The sequence below is a fragment of the Pleurodeles waltl genome, chromosome 5, assembly GCF_031143425.1.
Source record: "Pleurodeles waltl isolate 20211129_DDA chromosome 5, aPleWal1.hap1.20221129, whole genome shotgun sequence".
Lineage (NCBI taxonomy): Eukaryota > Metazoa > Chordata > Amphibia > Caudata > Salamandridae > Pleurodeles > Pleurodeles waltl.
In genome coordinates this window covers 1,862,060,869-1,862,080,518 of record NC_090444.1, presented here as the reverse complement: position 1 = coordinate 1,862,080,518, position 19,650 = coordinate 1,862,060,869, and the positions used below count along the sequence as shown (strand labels likewise).

At 45.7% G+C, this 19,650-nt stretch overlaps 1 protein-coding gene across 1 annotated transcript in view; it reads right to left on the bottom strand.

The window, feature by feature from the left end:
* Positions 1 to 19,650, bottom strand: part of CRIP3 (cysteine rich protein 3) — a 276,234-nt gene that overhangs the window by 59,209 nt on the left and 197,375 nt on the right. The window contains exon 8 of the mRNA XM_069236386.1: positions 10,892 to 11,002. Within this exon, the coding sequence (XP_069092487.1) occupies positions 10,926 to 11,002 (77 nt within the window). The 3' untranslated portion in view covers positions 10,892 to 10,925. The remainder of the gene's footprint in view (positions 1 to 10,891; positions 11,003 to 19,650) is intronic.

Below are 19,650 nucleotides of genomic sequence, written 5' to 3'. Positions count from 1 at the left end.
TTGGCAGACTCTGGTAGGACGTGTGGGTGGACGCCAAGGTCTTGAATAGGAAATCATCCTCTATTGGCTCTGAATGCATTGCTACATTGTGGAATGTAGCTGCCCTTGATAGTACCTGTGTATATGCAGTACTGTCCTCTGGAGGTGACGGCCTTGTTGGGTAACAATCTGGGCTGTTGTCTGATACCGGAGCATCATATAAGTCCCATGCATCCGGATCATCCCTGTATGGGTCGGTGACTGCATTGAGGGTGTTGTTACCAGGAACAGCTGTGGTGAATGCAGTGGAGAAGGTTGTGGCGAAAACCTTGGTGGTGGTGTTTTATCTCTTGCCACCTTTGCCTTCGGCTGCATTTCTGACTCTTGAAATTCCAGCTTTCTTTTGGTTTTAATTGGAGGAAGAGTTTGTATTTTGCCAGTCTTTTTGGATATGCAACCTCCTTTGGTTATGGTCTGGTTCCCCCAAACCTATCTCCTGCTCAAATGTGTGTTTTTGCATTTGGCCGGAAAGTCCTTGCTCTTCCGTGTAAGAGCTTCTTTTCAGCTCCGAAGCCACTTTTTTCGGTACCGAGGTAACTTTTTTCACCTTGGGTGAGTCAAACTCTCTGTGTCGAGATCGTTCGGAGCCTGAATCTCGACCGGAGTCGGATGTCTTCGGCAGTTCTTTGGCCTTTTTCGGTGCCGATGTTTGGTCACCATCTTTTCGATGGGTTACGCCATGGCCTGCTGGCGGTGGCACCCCCTTGGCCTTTACGATCTTTGTGTGAGTCTTGGACGGGGCAGTTTTACTCACTGTTTTCTGCGTCGACGCGGGTCGCTCGCTTTCGGAATCATCTGAGTCCATTCCCAGGATGGAAATTCTTTCCTCCTCTTCGACGTCGAGTTGTTCCCTCGGTGTCGACGCCATTTGTAGTCTTCTGGCTCTTCGATTGCGTAGGGTCTTTTTCAATCGAAATGCCCGAAAGGCCTCACAAGTATCCTCCCTGTGTTCTGGTGATAGACACAGATTACAGACCAAGTGTTGGTCTGTATAAGGATACTTCGAGTGGCACTTCGGACAGAAGCGGAAGGGGGTCCTGCCCATTAGTTTCATCGATGGACACGGTCGGGCCGACCAGGCCCTGCTGAAGAGCGGAAGCCCCGAAGGGCCGACGGAGCGCTTCTACTATCGGTGTCGATACGCTAACACTAAACCAGTACCGAGCACGAATAATACCGTCGGATTTTCGATATTTAGCTAACTTTCCCGATTCGAAATACGGAGCGAAGAGGAACACGTCCGAACCCGATGGCGGAAAGAAAACAATCTAAGATGGAGTCGACGCCCATGCGCAATGGAGCCGAAAGGGAGGAGTCCCTCGGTCTCGGGACTCAAAAAGACTTCTTAGAAGAAAAACAACTTGTAACACTCCGAGCCGAACACTAGATGGCAGGATAATGCACAGCATGTGTATCTGCAGCTACACATCCCAACGAACATAAAGAAAGGGTCAAAAAAGATCCACTCATTCGCCGACCTTGGTACACTACGTCCCCAAAGTAAATAGTAGAGAGTTGCAATAATGGACTAAGGTACATTGACCAACCCGTATTGTAATACTATTCAGGGCGTCCTATGGTTGCGTCCGTATCCACAGAGTGTCAAATGTGTAAATAGTGACGGCTTGTAATTCTACACAAATGTATATGGGGCACTCTGTTCCAACAGGTTTGCCAATACTCACTACCTCCAAGGTATAAATAGTAGCTAATTAGGTACAGGCCATGATACGCCCAAATCTGCGGGTGAGAAAATAAAAAATGAGCTGACAAAAGGGAAAACCCAGATAAGTTGACCCAAAGCAGTTCTGTGTTGGCCCTACAATGCCCCAACGAATTTAAACCATACGGAAAGTTCTGCATATCTACAGTCTCTATATAAAAATAAAACGTTGAAGTATAAGCGACACAAACATGCTCTGTACTGTACTCGTGTACTTTAAGAAGGAGGAGAAAGAAAAATGCCCTGCATCGCTAACTGCTATGCAAGTGCATGCGTCAAAACAGACTGTGAACCGGACCGTCAAAAACAAAAACCACATTGGTCGTATTACCATATTAAGACAATGAGCAGTGCAAACTCCCACAGCACACCATAATACATCAGAATAAATCACTAGAGGCTCGAGAGAAAATCATGGCGTCCCCACAAAGAATCCACAACAGTAATGTGCACAAGCAAATGCAACCAGGTATTCACTGTCAGCCAAAGCTACAAAGAGTGATAATCGCTTATGTGCATTTAGTAAACATTAGGGTAGTAGTCATCCTGTGACGATAAACTTTACCAGAAGCCTGACAGGATCAAGCCAAAAGTGTTCCATGTGTTTGGCGTTCCCACTGTGTACAGTCAGGAATCCATGTTGCAAAAAGCCGGAAGCCAATATAAGTAAGGAAAATGGAAACTGAGGTAGGACAGGCAGTCCCTCCAGACAAAAATTGTGCTGGCCATCTTAGATAAGGAGTAATACGTACAACAGCATGCAATGAGCAAGAGCAAAGGGTGGTGACATCTTCACCATGATACAGACGTGGAAGGAAGCATGCAGCCAACAGGAAGTCAGAGTAATGTAGAAAAACGCTTCAGTAATGTAACATGCAGTGAGTGTGACATGCCAAATTTATAAAGATCAGGTTCCTAATTAGATCCCTTAATATTAGATAGACATTTCCACATATATAAGTATTTTCTATAAACAGGAGGATGAATGAAAGTATCGAATACATAAAGTACAGTTAATCAGGAATCACAAGTTGACATCTTGGGCCAATGAGGAGTAATTCCACCATAAATTACAAACATATAGTACTGACAACAAAATTCATAAAGTATGTACATGTATCCTATGTTATATGAAATCAATAACACATTCAAGTTTGCCAACTCTAATACATAGGGTATATACGTATCCTTATGTATAACATGAAGGGTTATTTAGAGATCCAATATCAACCTCTATGTTAAAGTAGAAAAAATATGCAGAAGGGTATACGGTGTATGTTAAGTACAATAATTTCATCACGTTTTTCAGCATATGGCAAAGACAAAAGTTTACAGAATGTATGTATCTATGTAATATACGTGCAGCGATATATTCCAACATCTCCAAAGTAAACAATTGCGGGGAGTATAACTATAAGGCACGAAAAGATAAGTGTATTCCTGGTCATAGCTACAATGCCACTACTCTCAGTAGTCCAAAAGACTAATAAATAGATGTAATAATGTGGAGTGCCACTGGTCTAGGTAGACATGGCGGATCAGTGAATCAGTTAGTTAAAAAAAAACTAGTTCTCTATCCACATTTAGTCCCTGTTCCACAGTCCGTAATCTGGTGATCAATCTCGCTTCTTGTTTTCTGAGTTCTTTGTTACGATCCCCAGCCCATGGATGGCTAGGAATATGTGAAATGCTGTGAAATCTAATGTTTAGGATTTCAGTATTGTGATGTGTCATGTTATAGTAAATGGCTAGAATTGTTGTTCCGGATGGCTCTGATACGTTCCTGGATCCACTCCCTAACAGGACGAATAAGTACTACCCACGTATATTTTTCCACAAATGCAAGTGATCTGGTGTTAGTTTATAAATTCCTTTATGTGGTGGACCTCCTTGGTATTTTAAGAAAATGTTACGGTTTTATTTGATGTGAACTGGCAGGAGATACAACAGCTGCATTTATAAAAACCCTTCGGTTTTGTGGGCAGCCATTCCGATTTTGCTTGTGTATTAGAAATGATGTAACTGGGACACAGTTTCTCTCTCAGGGTGATACCTCTGCTCTGCATCATCAAGGGTCTTTTACTGAGGACCTTACCCAAGGTGGCATCCATTTGTAATAGGTGACAGTGCCGTTTTAGGATACGGTATACCAGAGTAATGGCTGTACTTACCTAGTTATCATGGAAAGACTGGTTTCTTTAGACACTGCGTTTCGTGCGCAACAATAGTGTTCCACGTTCTCTGGAGATGATCCGTTTTCTGGCGTTCGAAAGTACATTAATGGGATAACCCCTGTTGTGGGAACATTGTTGGTCCAATTTTTGGTTGAAAATGTTGTCATCACTGCAGTTACGTCTAGTTCTAGATATTTCCCCATATGGAATAGAGTTGATTTGATTGCCGGGGTGTGCACTGTATGCGTGTAAAATGGAGTTACAAGCAGTAGGTCTTCTGTACCTTTTCGAAAGGATTTTATTGTTTACAGTATTATAGAGAGACATACAGAAAGTCAATACTGCATACACCTACGTGATGTGTAAATAGAAGATAAGTGTTCTTATTCAAATGTTTAATCCCTTTTAATAGTAGTCTGATTTTAAATCAGAGGTCTAAAAACTGCACCTTAAGAAAGATGCTTTTTTCTTGTCCTAAACATTTGGTGCCTGAAGCCTGCATCACATCACTAGGTGCGAGTGCCAGTTGACGTGTGTCTTCCTCCCACAGAGCCACACAGTTGCTAGGTGGTGGCAGGATAGACCACTGGCATCAGGGGTGGGGGTACACAACTCTAGGCTATTGTAACTCCTGACATCCTGGGACCAGGATAGGGAGGCAGGAAACTCTAGATACGGGGGTGGGGTGTACACTACACTGGGCGGGGGACTCCAGAAGTTTGACTCCAAAGCTAGCACGAGGTATAAAAATAGGACCCTCAGACCCAACTCTTCAGTTCACTTCTGGACCTCCAGAAGGACTCTCCCAGGATTTCCCTGCTCGTTCTGGCCTGCTGTGTACTTCAGAGGAATGCCTTGCTGGTCCAAGAGGATTGCTTTGCAGCCTAGAGCCTGCCCTGTGCCCTCGGAGTGCTGCTTGAGAATTGTACTTCTGCTTGAACTCACAATTTTTGGCTCCTTTTCATAATCATTTTTTTTCTGAGCCTTGGTGATTATGTAAAAAGACAGTTCCGGATCAAGCCAAAATCTGCTGGAGATCAGGTTCCGAGTGAGTTCCCGACTGGGCCATAGTAACAGGTGTGGCCTTTAACAAGGGCAAGGAAACATGGATTGGCACAGATGTGAGGCCAGGCAGAGAACAAGTGTAGACAGTTGTCATGGGATGCTCCAGACAGTAATAGTTTACCCAGAGCTCTCAGCAGATGTGAGGCCCAAAAGCGCTCCAAGCAGAGACAGAATTGGAGGTGTGCGTTTGTCATACCCTATTTTTGGACTTAATCTTTGGATTACCTGAAAATGGAGACCTCGATTGTGATCGGTTCTTGGAGCAGGAGAGAGTCCACAACTTAGAGTGCCAGGTGCCCCATTACTAATGCTTTGTGACAAAGCTTCACCTGCCATCCTTGATGGTCTTTGGATGCACCAACAGGCACTTATCACACAACTTAAATCATGCTAAGAGCCAGGACACCAAATAAGGCATTGTGTTTGTCCTGGACAGATATCCACTTCCTGCTCATCTAGCATGGCTAGAGGCCTTTGGCCTTCAGGAGGAATTCCTAGCAGACTCTTTTGAAAAGAGCTCCAATAAAGTTCAGGAGCAATGCTCTGATCTGATCTGTGTTTAAAGGGGTGAAAAGGGGGAACAGACAGCACACAGGGGTGGTGCCTATGCACAGCTCTGCACCATCACTTCTAAATGCGGGACAAAGCTGCTCTGGAGTCTGATTGAGCCACCTACTAGCATGCAGGAGCAACTGCTGGAAAGGCTTTTCGAACCGGTCTGGTGCCTGGGGGCATTCAAAAGCTGAGTAATCTGCAATTAGAACTGCCCACCAGAAGGTATAGGCAAACACATTTTCAGATATCATGATAGCCTTATGTTTCTGATTGTGACACAAGCTGGGTCAATTTGAGGCCTACAAAAAAAAAAACAAGAAAACAAGAACAAAACTTTTCTAACACCAATTTCACAGAAGCTACTCAATGGGTTTACATCAAAGCAAGCAGAGAGCACAGGCACTTTTTTGTTAGTAAAGTTTTATTTCCAATCCCGGTTTGGTGTATTTCCATTCAGCTGTTTTTCTGAAGCTAAAATTGGAAACCGCACTTTTTTCTTTCTTTTTTACAATTTCCCTTTTTGCCAAGCTAAACTCAAATTTGTTTACATTTGAGAACCACCAACACTATTAAAGACAAAAAAAACCTTTTCATTCAACACTCTGAACCAACCAGAACTACTGATGCGCTGTTGCCTTGATATTATGTAAGTGTACATAACTTAAGTGTGCAATATAGTCCAATATTGCCATCTAGGATTCCTGGTGACAGAATGTACAAGACCAAGTGATATGTAAATGTCACCAAAGCCTAGAAACAACAATACAGGGTCATATCACGTTATCACTTTAATTATAATTTTATCTTTGGAGTCTGCCTTGAAATCGCCATCTGTAAACTGTAGATACCAAGCATTTGCAATGCAATAGGTCTTGCTTTAGCGAGAGAGTTGTTAGCGTTGTAAATGATGACAATCTTGCCTTGGAGGCCTTATAAATACAGGGAGTGCAGAATTATTAGGCGAGTTGTATTTTTGAGGATTAATTTTATTATTGAACAACAACCATGTTCTCAATGAACCCTAAAAACTCATTAATATCAAAGCTGAATATTTTTGGAAGTAGTTTTTAGTTTGTTTTTAGTTTTAGCTATGTTAGGGGGATATCTGTGTGTGCAGGTGACTATTACTGTGCATAATTATTAGGCAACTTAACAAAAAACAAATATATACCCATTTCAATTATTTATTATTACCAGTGAAACCAATATAACATCTCAACATTCACAAATATACATTTCTGACATTCAAAAACAAAACAAAATCAAATCAGTGACCAATATAGCCACCTTTCTTTGGAAGGACACTCAAAAGCCTGCCATCCATGGATTCTGTCAGTGTTTTGATCTGTTCACCATCAACATTGCGTGCAGCAGCAACCACAGCCTCCCAGACACTGTTCAGAGAGGTGTACTGTTTTCCCTCCTTGTAAATCTCACATTTGATGATGGACCACAGGTTCTCAATGGGGTTCAGATCAGGTGAACAAGGAGGCCATGTCATTAGATTTCCTTCTTTTATACCCTTTCTTGCCAGCCACGCTGTGGAGTACTTGGACGCGTGTGATGGAGCATTGTCCTGCATGAAAATCATGTTTTTCTTGAAGGATGCAGACTTCTTCCTGTACCACTGCTTGAAGAAGGTGTCTACCAGGAACTGGCAGTAGGACTGGGAGTTGAGCTTGACTCCATCCTCAACCCGAAAAGGCCCCACAAGCTCATCTTTGATGATACCAGCCCAAACCAGTACTCCACCTCCACCTTGCTGGCGTCTGAGTCGGACTGGAGGTCTCTGCCCTTTACCAATCCAGCCACGGGCCCATCCATCTGGCCCATCAAGACTCACTCTCATTTCATCAGTCCATAAAACCTTAGAAAATCAGTCTTGAGATATTTCTTGGCCCAGTCTTGACGTTTCAGCTTGTGTGTCTTGTTCAGTGGTGGTCGTCTTTCAGCCTTTCTTAACTTGGCCATGTCTCTGAGTATTGCACACCTTGTGCTTTTGGGCACTCCAGTGATGTTGCAGCTCTGAAATATGGCCAAACTGGTGGCAAGTGGCATCGTGGCAGCTGCACGCTTGACTTTTCTCAGTTCATGGGCAGTTATTTTGCGCCTTGGTTTTTCCACACGCTTCTTGCGACCCTGTTGACTATTTTGAATGAAACGCTTGATTGTTCGATGATCACGCTTCAGAAGCTTTGCAATTTTAAGAGTGCTGCATCCCTCTGCAAGATATCTCACTATTTTTGACTTTTCTGAGCCTGTCAAGTCCTTCTTTTGACCCATTTTGCCAAAGGAAAGGAAGTTGCCTAATAATTATGCACACCTGATATAGGGTGTTGATGTCATTAGACCACACCCCTTCTCATTACAGAGATGCACATCACCTAATATGCTTAATTGGTAGTAGGCTTTCGAGCCTATACAGCTTGGAGTAAGACAACATGCATAAAGAGGATGATGTGGTCAAAATACTCATTTGCCTAATAATTCTGCACTCCCTGTATTTAGCCATACAGCACATTAAACCTTTATCAGAAAAACTGCATTTGTGCATTCCTTCAGACCCTTGTCATTAGACTGTAATGATTTGAACAGCACCTGCAGAGCACCACAGTAAAAATAGTATTTCAAAGAAACATGGTCATGTAACCAGATAGTCGGCCACAAGAGGGCATAATCAGAAAGCATGACAAAGAATAGTGCAGTGAAACCATATAATCAGCCCCTGATTACACATTTTCAAGGGCTTTTAAATACTATTTAACTGTGGAGTCAGCGGCACAAGGGTGCAGTGTCGCAGGTCGTTACTAGATGTCCCTGCAGAGTAAATCACAGAAGGTGCAGTACCACTGGTCAAGGCTAGATGTCCCTGTAGAGTTAACAGCATAAGATGCAGTACCGCTGGCTGTGGATAGATGCCCCTGTTGAGCCAAAAAGCACTCAGAGTACAGTGTTGTGGAACGCTGCCAGAACTTCTGACATCAGCAGCTCAGAATGTCCCCCAAACCCGGAACAGCTGGAGAAGTATAAGGTCCTCAGTGAAATGGCTGAAATATTTTGGGATGCCACACAGTTTAAAAAAAAAAAAAAAAAAAAAACACTTATCAAAAATAAACTGTGCAGTCCTTAATACACTTGGCATCAGACTATAATGGTCCGAACAGCCTCTGCAGAGCACCACATTGAAAATAACATTTGGCAGAAACATGGTCATGTGACCATATAGTCACCTCCTAGAGGGCATAATCACATGAAAAACAGAATGACAAAACACTGCAGTGTAACCATTTCATCAGCCCCTCGACAGCATGATGTATTACACTTTTCAGGCCAAACAGGCCTTTTAAATATTTAACTGTGGAGCCAGCGGCACAAGGGTGCAGTGCCACAGGGCATTACTAGATGTCCCTGTAGAGTCAACAGCAGAAGCTGTACCATTACCGGTTGTGGCTAGGTATTCCTTCGGAGCCAAAAGCACAGTGTCACAGAACACTGCCAGACTTTCTTCGGACATTAGAAGCTCAGAATGTCCGCTAAACCTGGAAGTGGCTTGAGAAGCACCAGGTCCTCTGTGAAATGGCTGAATTATTTAGCAATGTTGCACATTAAGGGGCAGATTTAAGAGCCCCTAGCGCCTCCTTGCTCCACATTAACCATATTTTTGTTAATGCTAACGTGGCCAAAATCACAGCGCCAAATTTAAAAAGAGGCGCAAAACATGCATTGAGCCATATTGCAACCCTTTGCCCTACATTATGCCTGTGCCAGGCAATATGTATGCAAATGGGGCGTCCACCCGTTAGGGGGGCCGAAAAAATAGCAAATTCTTTTTGGCACTTAACGTCTGCTCAGAACAGGCGTTAAAAGGAGGCACACTATTGGCCTCAATGGGCTTTGCAGGATTAGCAGCAACCCTGCTAATCCTGCAAAACTCTGAACTAGTAGCAAAAATGTTGATGCCAGTTTCTTAACTACCACCATGGTGTGCCGTATCTTAGATACCGCGCACATTTGACAGCGTTAGAGGGGTGGCGGGGGTGGGGGGCAAGAAAAGTGGCACTGCATTAGGTGCACCACCACTTTTCTTAAATCTGGCCCTAAACCTTTATCAGAAATAAACTAGGTTTGTGCGTTCCTTAATACACTTGGCATTAGACTGTAATGGTCTGAACAGCACCTACAGAGCCCCACATTAAAAACAGCATCTGGAAGAAACATGGCCATGTAACTATATAGTCAGCCCCTAGATGGCATATTCACATGAAAAAATTAAAATAAAGAACACTTCAGTGTAACCATAAAATCAGCCCCTTGAGGGCATTGCGTATTACAAGTCATCAGATTCCTGGCAACCTCACAAGAAAGAAGGAATGCTAAGCTGAAACCCCGGCAGGGAAGATAGAAGACAAAAACTGATTTGGTCCCAGCCAATACTTGTTTCATGATCTACTATTTGATACATGAAGGATGTGCACCCACTGATACCACTACTGCCGGGTAAATATATGTAAACTGTAAAATATGGGTTAGTATACTTTTGCATCTTGTGCAACAAAAGCCGCAAAATATCTAACAGAAAGTATGATATTGAAACCATTCCAAATAGATGTGCTTCAGTGTAGTTACAAGTGCATGGACTTTGGATTTACAGGGTACAAGAATGCTTGGCACTGACACTCATGAGTGCCAGTAGGCTGTCCCGCGCCTAGAAGTGCTAGAGTTAAACATGTAGAGAGGGATCCTGTAAGGAGGCAGAGTTTCCTCTCATAAGAGACCCACTGTGGACATGAACAGGAGCCTTGTGCTCAGCACTGATAGTTGAAACCTGCACAATAAGGAAAGAACTCTCCAGACTAATTCTCAATGCACAGAACACAAATTGTATGGATCAGCCACCCAGCAATACAAATGTTGCCAAAGTCTCAACCATCAGGGGAAGCCCTTCCTTGTGGCTTGTGGAACTGGGCTGGGAAATGTGGTGACACCACAGTCAAAACTGAGAACACACAAGGGAGGGGACAACCGTGCTGGTTCTGCAAGCAGAATTTGAAAGTAACAGTAGCTAGATTTAAAACACAGGAGGACTAAGTATTAGTGGGGCACTACAACGACAGCAGGTTGAATACATTGTTATTACACTTAAAATTACTGGATTCTGTATGTGTTACTACAATGACAGTGGATTGAACAAATTTTGTTATTACACATTACAATGATAAGAGCCCTGACACAGAGAGAAGACAGCAGTGAGATCTATTCGGCATTGATTTTTGTGCTGAAGGTATGAGTTACGGGTAAACGGATCTTGGCTACTGTACATCTGTACAATACTCACCGATTTCTTGTGTAGTCTCGGATGATCACAGAGTTCATGAGTGCTTGTGTACTTCAGGGTGGTTAGCATTCGGGTCGTAAATATAGCACCCAACATCTCCAATATTCACACCTGAAAGAGGTCAGCATCTATATTATCTTCTACAACCTGGTACAGAAGATCCTTCAATACATACTCACCCACTTCATGGGCACACTCTGAAAGAGGCGAGGATGTGTGTGGAGGCCCCTTTTACACTAATGATTCTTAACTGAAGAGGTTTCTATCAAAGGCTTCCAGATTACCATCTAGTAGCAAATGTAAGAGACCTGCACATCTAAAGAAAAAACATCCAGGAGATATCCTGCAAAGTTCCTGTGCAATGACGCTGGGAGTAATTATTTAAAAAAAGTTTTAAAACCAAAGATCTTTAATAGAAATAAAAAGCACAAAACCATTACATTTAAATCGCTCGGTGCTGAATTCTGACCGCATGGACAAGGTAAACAGTTGCAGGACCAGTCATTGTATTGGGAAAAAATAAAGAATCAAGGAAGTAAGTTAAGGTGAACCCTGAGCATAATAAACTGCTGGCAGTGCTTGTAGGAAAGTACCATCTTGCCTGGCATTGTACCCCCATTTTTACTTGTGTGTCAGTTTGTTTTTGCCTGTGTCACTGGGATCCTGCTAGCCAGGACCCCAGTGCTCATAGTTTGTGGCCTATATGTGTTCCCTGTGTGGTGCCTAACTGTCACTGAGACACCGCTAACCAGAATCTCAGTGTTTATTCTCTCTGCTTTTAAAATGGTCACTGCAGGCAAGTGACCATTTTTACCAATTCTGATTGGCACACTGGAACACCCTTATAATTACCTAGTATATGGTACTGAGGTACCCAGGGTATTGGGGTTCCAAGAGATCCCTATGGGCTGCAGCATTTCTTTTGCCACCCAAAGGGAGCTCAGACAAACCTTTACACAGGACTGCCACTGCAGTCTGAGTGAAATAACGTCCACGTTATTTCACAGCCATTTTACACTGCACTTAAGTAACTTATAAGTCACCTATACATCTAACCCTCACTTGGTGAAGGTTAGGTGCAAAGTTACCGAGTGTGAGGGCACCCTGGCACTAGCCAAGGTGCCCCCACATTGTTCAGGGCAATTTCCCCGGACTTTGTGAGGGCGGGACACCATTACACGTGTGAACTACATATAGGTCAATACCTATATGTAGCTTCACAATGGTAACTCCAAACATGGCCATGTTTCATGTCTAAGATAATGGAATTGTCCCCCCAAGCCAAATCTGGTATTGGGGTAAAACTGTTATAAAAAAAAAAAGAAAACTGTAAACTTCGCACTTGTATAGCGCACTACTCACCTGTTAGGGTCTCAAGGTGCTGTACGCACACCACTATGGAACCCCTCCTGGCATTTCCCTGCAAGATGCCCACTCCTGGGCACCCCCAGGGTGAATCCAGGCATCCAAGCGCTGTTGCGGCCGTTGTATAGATTAAGCAAGCTATTGCCCAGAGTTACAGAGTGGGACCCATTAATTAGATTAGGCACTGAGGCGATTATTTATGGTCCAAGGGAATTGAGCCCAAGACCTGCAGAGGCGCTACTTGAACCCTGGTCCCGGGCCAGATCTCTGCATCAGGGTCTGCCGCTCTAACCATTGTGCCACACTGTGCCATTCCTATGCATCCCCGGGGCTCCAGCATGGACCCCGGGTACTGCCAAACTAGCTCTCCAGTGTTTTCTCTGCAGCTACCGCTGCAGCCAACCCTCAAACAGGTTTCTGCCCTCCTGGGGTTTGGGCAGGCCAGTCCCAGGATGGCAGAACAAAGGATTTCCTCAGAGAGGGTGTTACACCCTCTCCCTTTGGAAATAGGTGTTAAGGGCTGTGGAGGAGTAGCCTCCCCCAGCCTCTGGAAATGCTCTGAAGGGCACAGATGGTGCCCTCCTTGCATAAGCTAGTCTACACCAATTCAGGGATCCCCCGCCCCTGCTCTGGCGCGAAACTGGACAAAGGAAAGGAGAGTGACCCCTCCCCTGTCCATCACCACCCAAGGGGTGGTGCCCAGAGCTCCTCCACTGTGTCCCAAACCTCTGCCATCTTGAATGCAGAGGTGTGAGGGCACAATGGAGACCTCTGAGTGGCCAGTGCCAGCAGGTGACGTCAGAGTCCCCCTCCTGATAGGTGCTTACCTCTCTCTGTAGCCAATCCTCCTCTGAGGGCTATTTAGGGTCTCTCCTGTGGGTTTCTCGTCAGATAACGCATGCAAGAGCTCACCAGAGTTCCTCTGCAACTCCCTCTTCGACTTCTGCCAAGGATCGACCGCTGACTGCTCCAGTACGGCTGCAAATCCGCAACAAAGTAGCAAGATGACTATCAGCAACACTGTAGCGCCTAATCCTGCCTGCTTTCTTGACTGTTTCCTGGTGGTGCATGCTCTGAGGGCTGTCTGCCTTCACCCTGCACTTGAAGGCAAGAAGAAATCTTCCGTGGGTCGACGGAATCTTTCCCCGGCTAACGCAGGCACCAAACTTCTGCATCACTGGTCCTCTGGGTCCCCTCATCTTGACGAGCGTGGTCCCTGGAACACAGGAGCTGGATCCAAGTGTCCCCGACAGTCCAGTGGTCCTTCTGTCCAAATTTGGTGGAGGTAAGTCTTTGCCTCCCCACGCCAGACAGTAATCCTGTGTACTGCGTGATCTGCAGCTGCTAGGGCTTCTGTGCAATTTTGCAAAGATTCCTTTGTGCACAGCACAGCCCAGGTCCCCAGCACTATGTCCTGCATTGCTCAACTCGCTGAGTTGACCACCGGCTTCGTGGGACCCTCTGTTGTGTTGAGACGACCTACGTGCTCAGATTTCTTGAACGCCTGTTTAAGTGCTTCTGCGGGTGCTGCCTGCTTCTGCGTGCTCTCTGTTGCTGAGCGCCCCCTCTGTCTCCTCCTCCAAGGTGCGACCTCCTGGGCCCGGGCAGCACCCATTATCTTCAACCACGACTTTTGCAGCTAGCAATGCTTGTTTGCGGTTTTTCTGCATGGAAACAACTCTGCATCCTCCAGCACGCCGTGGGAAATCTTCTGACCAAAGGAGAAGTTCCTGGCACCTTCTGTTGCAGAATCTTCGGCTTCTTCCACCCGGAGGCAGCCCTTTTGCACCTTCATCCGGGGTTTAGTGGGCTCCTGCCCCCCGGACACTTGCGTGACTCTTGGACCTGGTCCCCTTCCTTTACAGGTCCTCAGGTCCAGGAATCCGTCTTCAGTGCTTTGCAGTCAGTTGTTGCCTTTGCAGAATCCCCTATCTCAACTTTACTGTCTTTCTGACGTAGTAGGGTAACTTTACTCCTACTTATCAGGGTCTTGGGGTGGGGTATCTTGAACACCCTTAGTGTTTTCTTACACTCCCAGCGACCCTCTACACACTACACTAGCCTGGGCTGGGGTCCATTTGTGGTTCGCATTCCACTTTTAGTATATGGTTTGTGTTGCCCCTAGGCCTATTGTGTCCTATTGCATTATATTGTGTTCTACAGTGTTTGCACTACTTTTCTAACTGCTTACTTCCCTGATTTTGGTTTGTGTGTATATTTTGTGTATTTTACTTACCTCCTAAGGGAGTATATCTTCTGAGATACTTTTGCCATATTGTCACTAAAATAAAGTACCTTTATTTTTAGTAACTGAGTATTACAATTCTTATGATATAGTGTTATATAAGTGGTAGAGTAGGAGCTTCGCATGTCTCCTAGTTCAGCCTAAGCTGCTCTGCTATAGCTACCTCTATCAGCCTAAACTGCTAGAACACTACTAATCTACTAATAAGGGATAACTGGACCTGGCACAAGGTGTACGTACCATCAGGTACCCACTATAAGCCAGACCAGCCTCCTACAGTGCTGAACGCCACAAAACAGAAATGGATGAATGTACATGAGTGGCTTTAGCTGCACATAACAAGCAAAGGAGGGAAGTACAGACACCTTTGTCCATATCACAACCTCCCAGTATGTGTAGCATCAGGGCATCGTAGGTAAAGAGCGTAAAGGGTCTTCAAACAAATCCCACTTACCCAGAGCTGCAGTCATATCCCTGAAGCCCCTCAACCGAGGAATGTCTAGGGACCGCGAAAGAAACAGGCAATCGTCAATTTGCATTCTATTTAAGGAAAGGACCGCGTTGGCCTAAACCCTTTGGCACAGCAGCATTGAACGTGTTCTTAAACAGTCTTCAAGGTTAATAAGCCCTAGCTCACTGTGGCTGATAAGAGGTGGTGGATCAATCAATCATTTGTATAGCGCAACCTCTCACCCGTGGGATGTCAAGACGCTGGTGAGGGGACGCTGATCAGTCTAGCAAGGTCTTGAGGTAATTCTTGAACTGATTCAGGGAGGAGTAGCAGCATGTTCCAGGTCTGCGCGTTGAGGTAGGAGACAGATTTAAGTGGTGGTAGAGGCCAGTAAGACATGTAAATTTGCTTTGTGCGGCCTGCCGGGGCGATGCCGCCTGTGTTCCCCAGACCTCCCCACCATAAGTTGCCAGCCCAACAAGTTTTGTACAATAAATGGCTAACGTGAGCAAGTGACATTTAGCGTAATTTAGTGGCAAAGGAAAATAGTGCAATAATACTCCTTGATGACTGATTGTTTCTATTTTCTATCTGTGGTTACCAAGATCCCCTACAATTAAGTTACCTCTAGGAAATTAGAATTAGTCACGTGTTTAACAGGGGTAGCCTGAAGCTTGAAGACTGGTCTCAAGCACATCCTATAACCTGGGGAAAGTACAAAGGATTTGGCTAGTTCTCCTGCACACTCCTGAGTTAGCCATTGAGCCCCTAGCCGAATGCTTCAGACAGGAGGGATGTGGGAGCAGTATAGTGATAGACTGGCATGAACAGGTTACATCCCTTTACGTGGATTATCTTCTCTTGTATTTGCCGAGGGCTCGGTCGGGGTGGGTGCCGCAATTAGATGGCTTTGCGGAGATATCGGGACTGCGAGTTAAGACAGAAAACATGTCTGCTCCCTTGCAACCCACACTTCCCACAGCCCACTAACTTCTCACCAGGGCTCACCTGGTCGCTCACAACATTTAAATACGTGGGTGTCCTAGTATACCATCAATTGGATGACATGAGGAATACGAACTTGGATAAAACAGTTCGAATTTCACAATCCTGTGTGGCTTTCTGGAGGTCTCTGCGCCTCTCGCTTATGGCTCGAGTGTCTGTTTCTAAGACGGTAATGCTCCCGTGCTTCCTCTACTGGTTTGTTAACCTTCCACTGTTGATCACCAGGGAATGGTTCAGACAGCTTGGGGGGCGGGGGAACTAATTAGAGAGTTGATATGGGACAGGAGTAGGCACAGTCTCCCCTGAGGAGTTACAGTGCACATCGGACCAGGGGGCCTAGCTGCTCCAGACTTTCAATTACACTATATAGCAGTGTGTAGGAAAGTACCCTCTTTTTGGCATAGTTATCCCCACTTTTTGCCTGCTGCCAGTATGCTTTGTCTGTTTTCACTGGGATCCTGCTAATCAGGACTCCAGTGGATTGTGTGCTCTCCCTCTAAATTTGGTTGCTTAGGACTTTGCACAACCCATATTTGGCATACTGGTGCCCCCATACAAGTCCCTAGTATATGGTACTTCGGTACCCAGGGCATTGGGGCACCAGGTGTTCCCCAGGGGCTGCAGCATGTATTGTGCCACCCATGGAAGCCCATGCAAAATGGGTCTGCAGGCCTGTCATTGCAGTCTGCGTGAAAAGGTGCATGCACCCTTTCACTACAGGTCACTGTAGGTCACCTCCCTATGGCAAGCTCTCCTGCACACAGGGCAGGGTGCGGGTTCCTGTGTGTGAGGGCACCCTTGCATGAGCAGAGGTGCCCCTACGTACTCCAGTTCCATTACTGTGGACTTTGTAAGTGCGGGGAAGCCATTTTACCTGTGTACTGGACCTGTGTCCAGCTACATAATGGTAACTCCAAACCTGGGCATGTTTGGTATCAAACATGTCTGAATCATACCCCAAAATACAGTTGCCAGAATTTGTTGAATGATTCCAGGCACTCTGGAGGCTCCTTAGAGGACCCCCAGCATTGCTCCTACCAGTATTCTGGGGGTTTCCGAGCAGGATATACAGAGCCAACTTCTCACAACAAGGCTCTACAAGGTATGGCACAGGGTCAATTGCGGAATCTGAGACAGATAGTCGGCTATCCTAAACTGTGAAATACCAGACAAGGAATGGGACAGGATGTTGGCCAACCCCAAAGTAATTTCACATAAGTTCATGTTAAAATATATACAGTTCAATCTTACACAGGACGTATGTCACTCCACATAGATTGCGACATATACAGAGGGGAGGACTGGAGGCATCCGAGGTGCCAGTTCCTGGATGCAGATTTTTGCCAAGTGCTGTGGGGCTGCCCAGTGTTGCAGACTTTCTGGACTGGGGAGTGGGGGTCCCTAAACCTCAGGCACTTAAAGGTGGAACTAGATTTTTTTTTATATGGCCCTGGCACTGGCCCAGCATAGAATCGCACTGATGTGGAAATCACAGACACGCCCTACTATTGAGACATGGGAAGTATTGAGACATGGAACGGGATGTTATTACCCGGGCTAGAGCAGATGAAACCATACTTCATAGGGAAGATGCCCGGGGCATCCAGAGGCACCCTGTGGCTCATCTATGGACAGAGGTGCTGGAGCGCTGGTAGTACCTGGACCAAGACTCAGACTCGGATCTGACGGAAGTGGACAAGGGGCATGGAGATGGGGATGTGATTGTTTGAGAACCGTAGAAGTGGTCGGAGGGAGCCCTGTGAACTGACAACTACTTAAGGGGACAGCTGCTTACACATGTACAATAAGCACAGCACACCGGCCTCAGCTAATGGGTGCCTCAACACCTTGGTTTGACCTCTTTGCCCCGCCAGAGAGACCTGTTATGTACGGAAGCGTGCAGACGCCGAGGTGGCCAGACTGCCCCCTCTGGGGACAAGCCAGACTGTGTGGACTAAGACTGTACCTCAAAGATCCTTAAGTTGTTTGATGGCGTTATTTTAGTTCATTATTACATAACTTATGGTACCCTCTCTGGGGTGGACCCAACGCTTGATACACAACTAGAATGCTCTGCATATACCATACATGCTAACCCAGCCGAGATCGATTTGGTATATAGGGTGTGACTTTTATTTAGTCACATACATATATGTCCACCCATTCTATAGGCCTATCCCACCTCAGACCAAGCATCTTAGGTAAATGCAATTATAGTAAAGGAGTACCTTGAGGATAGGGCTATTATGCATAACTGGGCACATTACGCAAAGAATTGGCATAGAACTGTATAAGGCATGCATGCAAAATGTAAATGAGGTGTGAAAACCAATAAAGATATGTTTTAAAAAACGTATCTACAAAGCAGCAATTATCAGCTCCATCAGTAGTCCCTCATTTAATGTTAAGAGCGGTTCTACAGCTGCTCAAGGGGACTGCAGGGTTTCAGTCAGGTTTCATAGACAGTAGGGGTAATTCGAGCATTCCACTATTCCCTTACATACTACGGATGAGAATGAACAGAATGGGACACAACCTTCTGTACAAATCTCCAGGTGTCTAGCATCTGGGTGTCTATGACTTGTTCTCATTAGAGTGATCAGGTGGGAAGTTATTAGCCTCCAAGCAGCCATAATTCTGGTTAACCATGACTAGAGCGTTATAATCCAATCTGAAGAGCTCCCATAAGTGAACAAACCTGAGCTCCAGGGAGACGCTCTGCAAGGGAATGGTCCTCAAAGGAGGCACTAACCTTCTCTCTTGCCACTCAAATACTTTTGGTCTATTTCGAGGGCTGAGGTGGCATCATGGACAACATCGAGAATGTAGTCCAGGGCAACTAGGCTGGCGCATTAGGGATCTATAGCTTCTTCCCAAGTAGTGCAGAGGCTAGAGCCTGTGGACACACTCCGAGGCCCTATTTAGAACTCAGTGGATAGGTTACTCTGTCACAACGGTGACAGATACCCGTCCACCAAAATCTAAATCCCAATATATCCAATGGGATTTAGATTTCAGCAGACAGGTTAACTCTCAGCACTGTGATAGAGTAACACCTCCGCCGAGTTCTAAATCAGTCCCTCAGTCAGGTGGCGCCCAGGATTTGTCAAAATCCTCAGGATCAGGACCACCACTGAAGGTGGCGCAGAGGGATGTGGGGAACTCCTAAAATTATCCACCATACCTGCTGAAAGACCTCAACCTGAACATTGTCAGCAGATGGAGCCAAAAGCTGCAGATCACAAGGATGAGACTAGTGTCATAGTCCAGTGCTGCAGAGTCCCCACACGGCCCTTAGGCCAGTGCTACATAGTCCCTAAACTGTCCATAGTCCCTCACTCTATAGAAGGTTATTTTCCCAATATATAATGTGATATCCACAGGCGTTTACATCTGCCCGGGCCTCAACTTGCCGCTTCACTGGGCACTCTGAGCTCTACAGAACTCCCCGGTGGGCCCAACCTCAACCTGCTACCCAGCAACCTCAGGCAGGGTTCCAGTTTCTTCCCCTGTAAGTTACGAGATGGCAGCCTCATGTTCCGCACCCATTTGAACCATGGGAGTTTCAGGGGATGTTTTCCCAAGTCCTTTGCCCCTCTTCCTTTTTGGCAGTTGCCTGGGCACCTTTTCCAGGCTCTAGGCCTCTGCCACTGCCTTCTCTTGCAGCCCTGGACTGTGTGGTCATGCAGACCC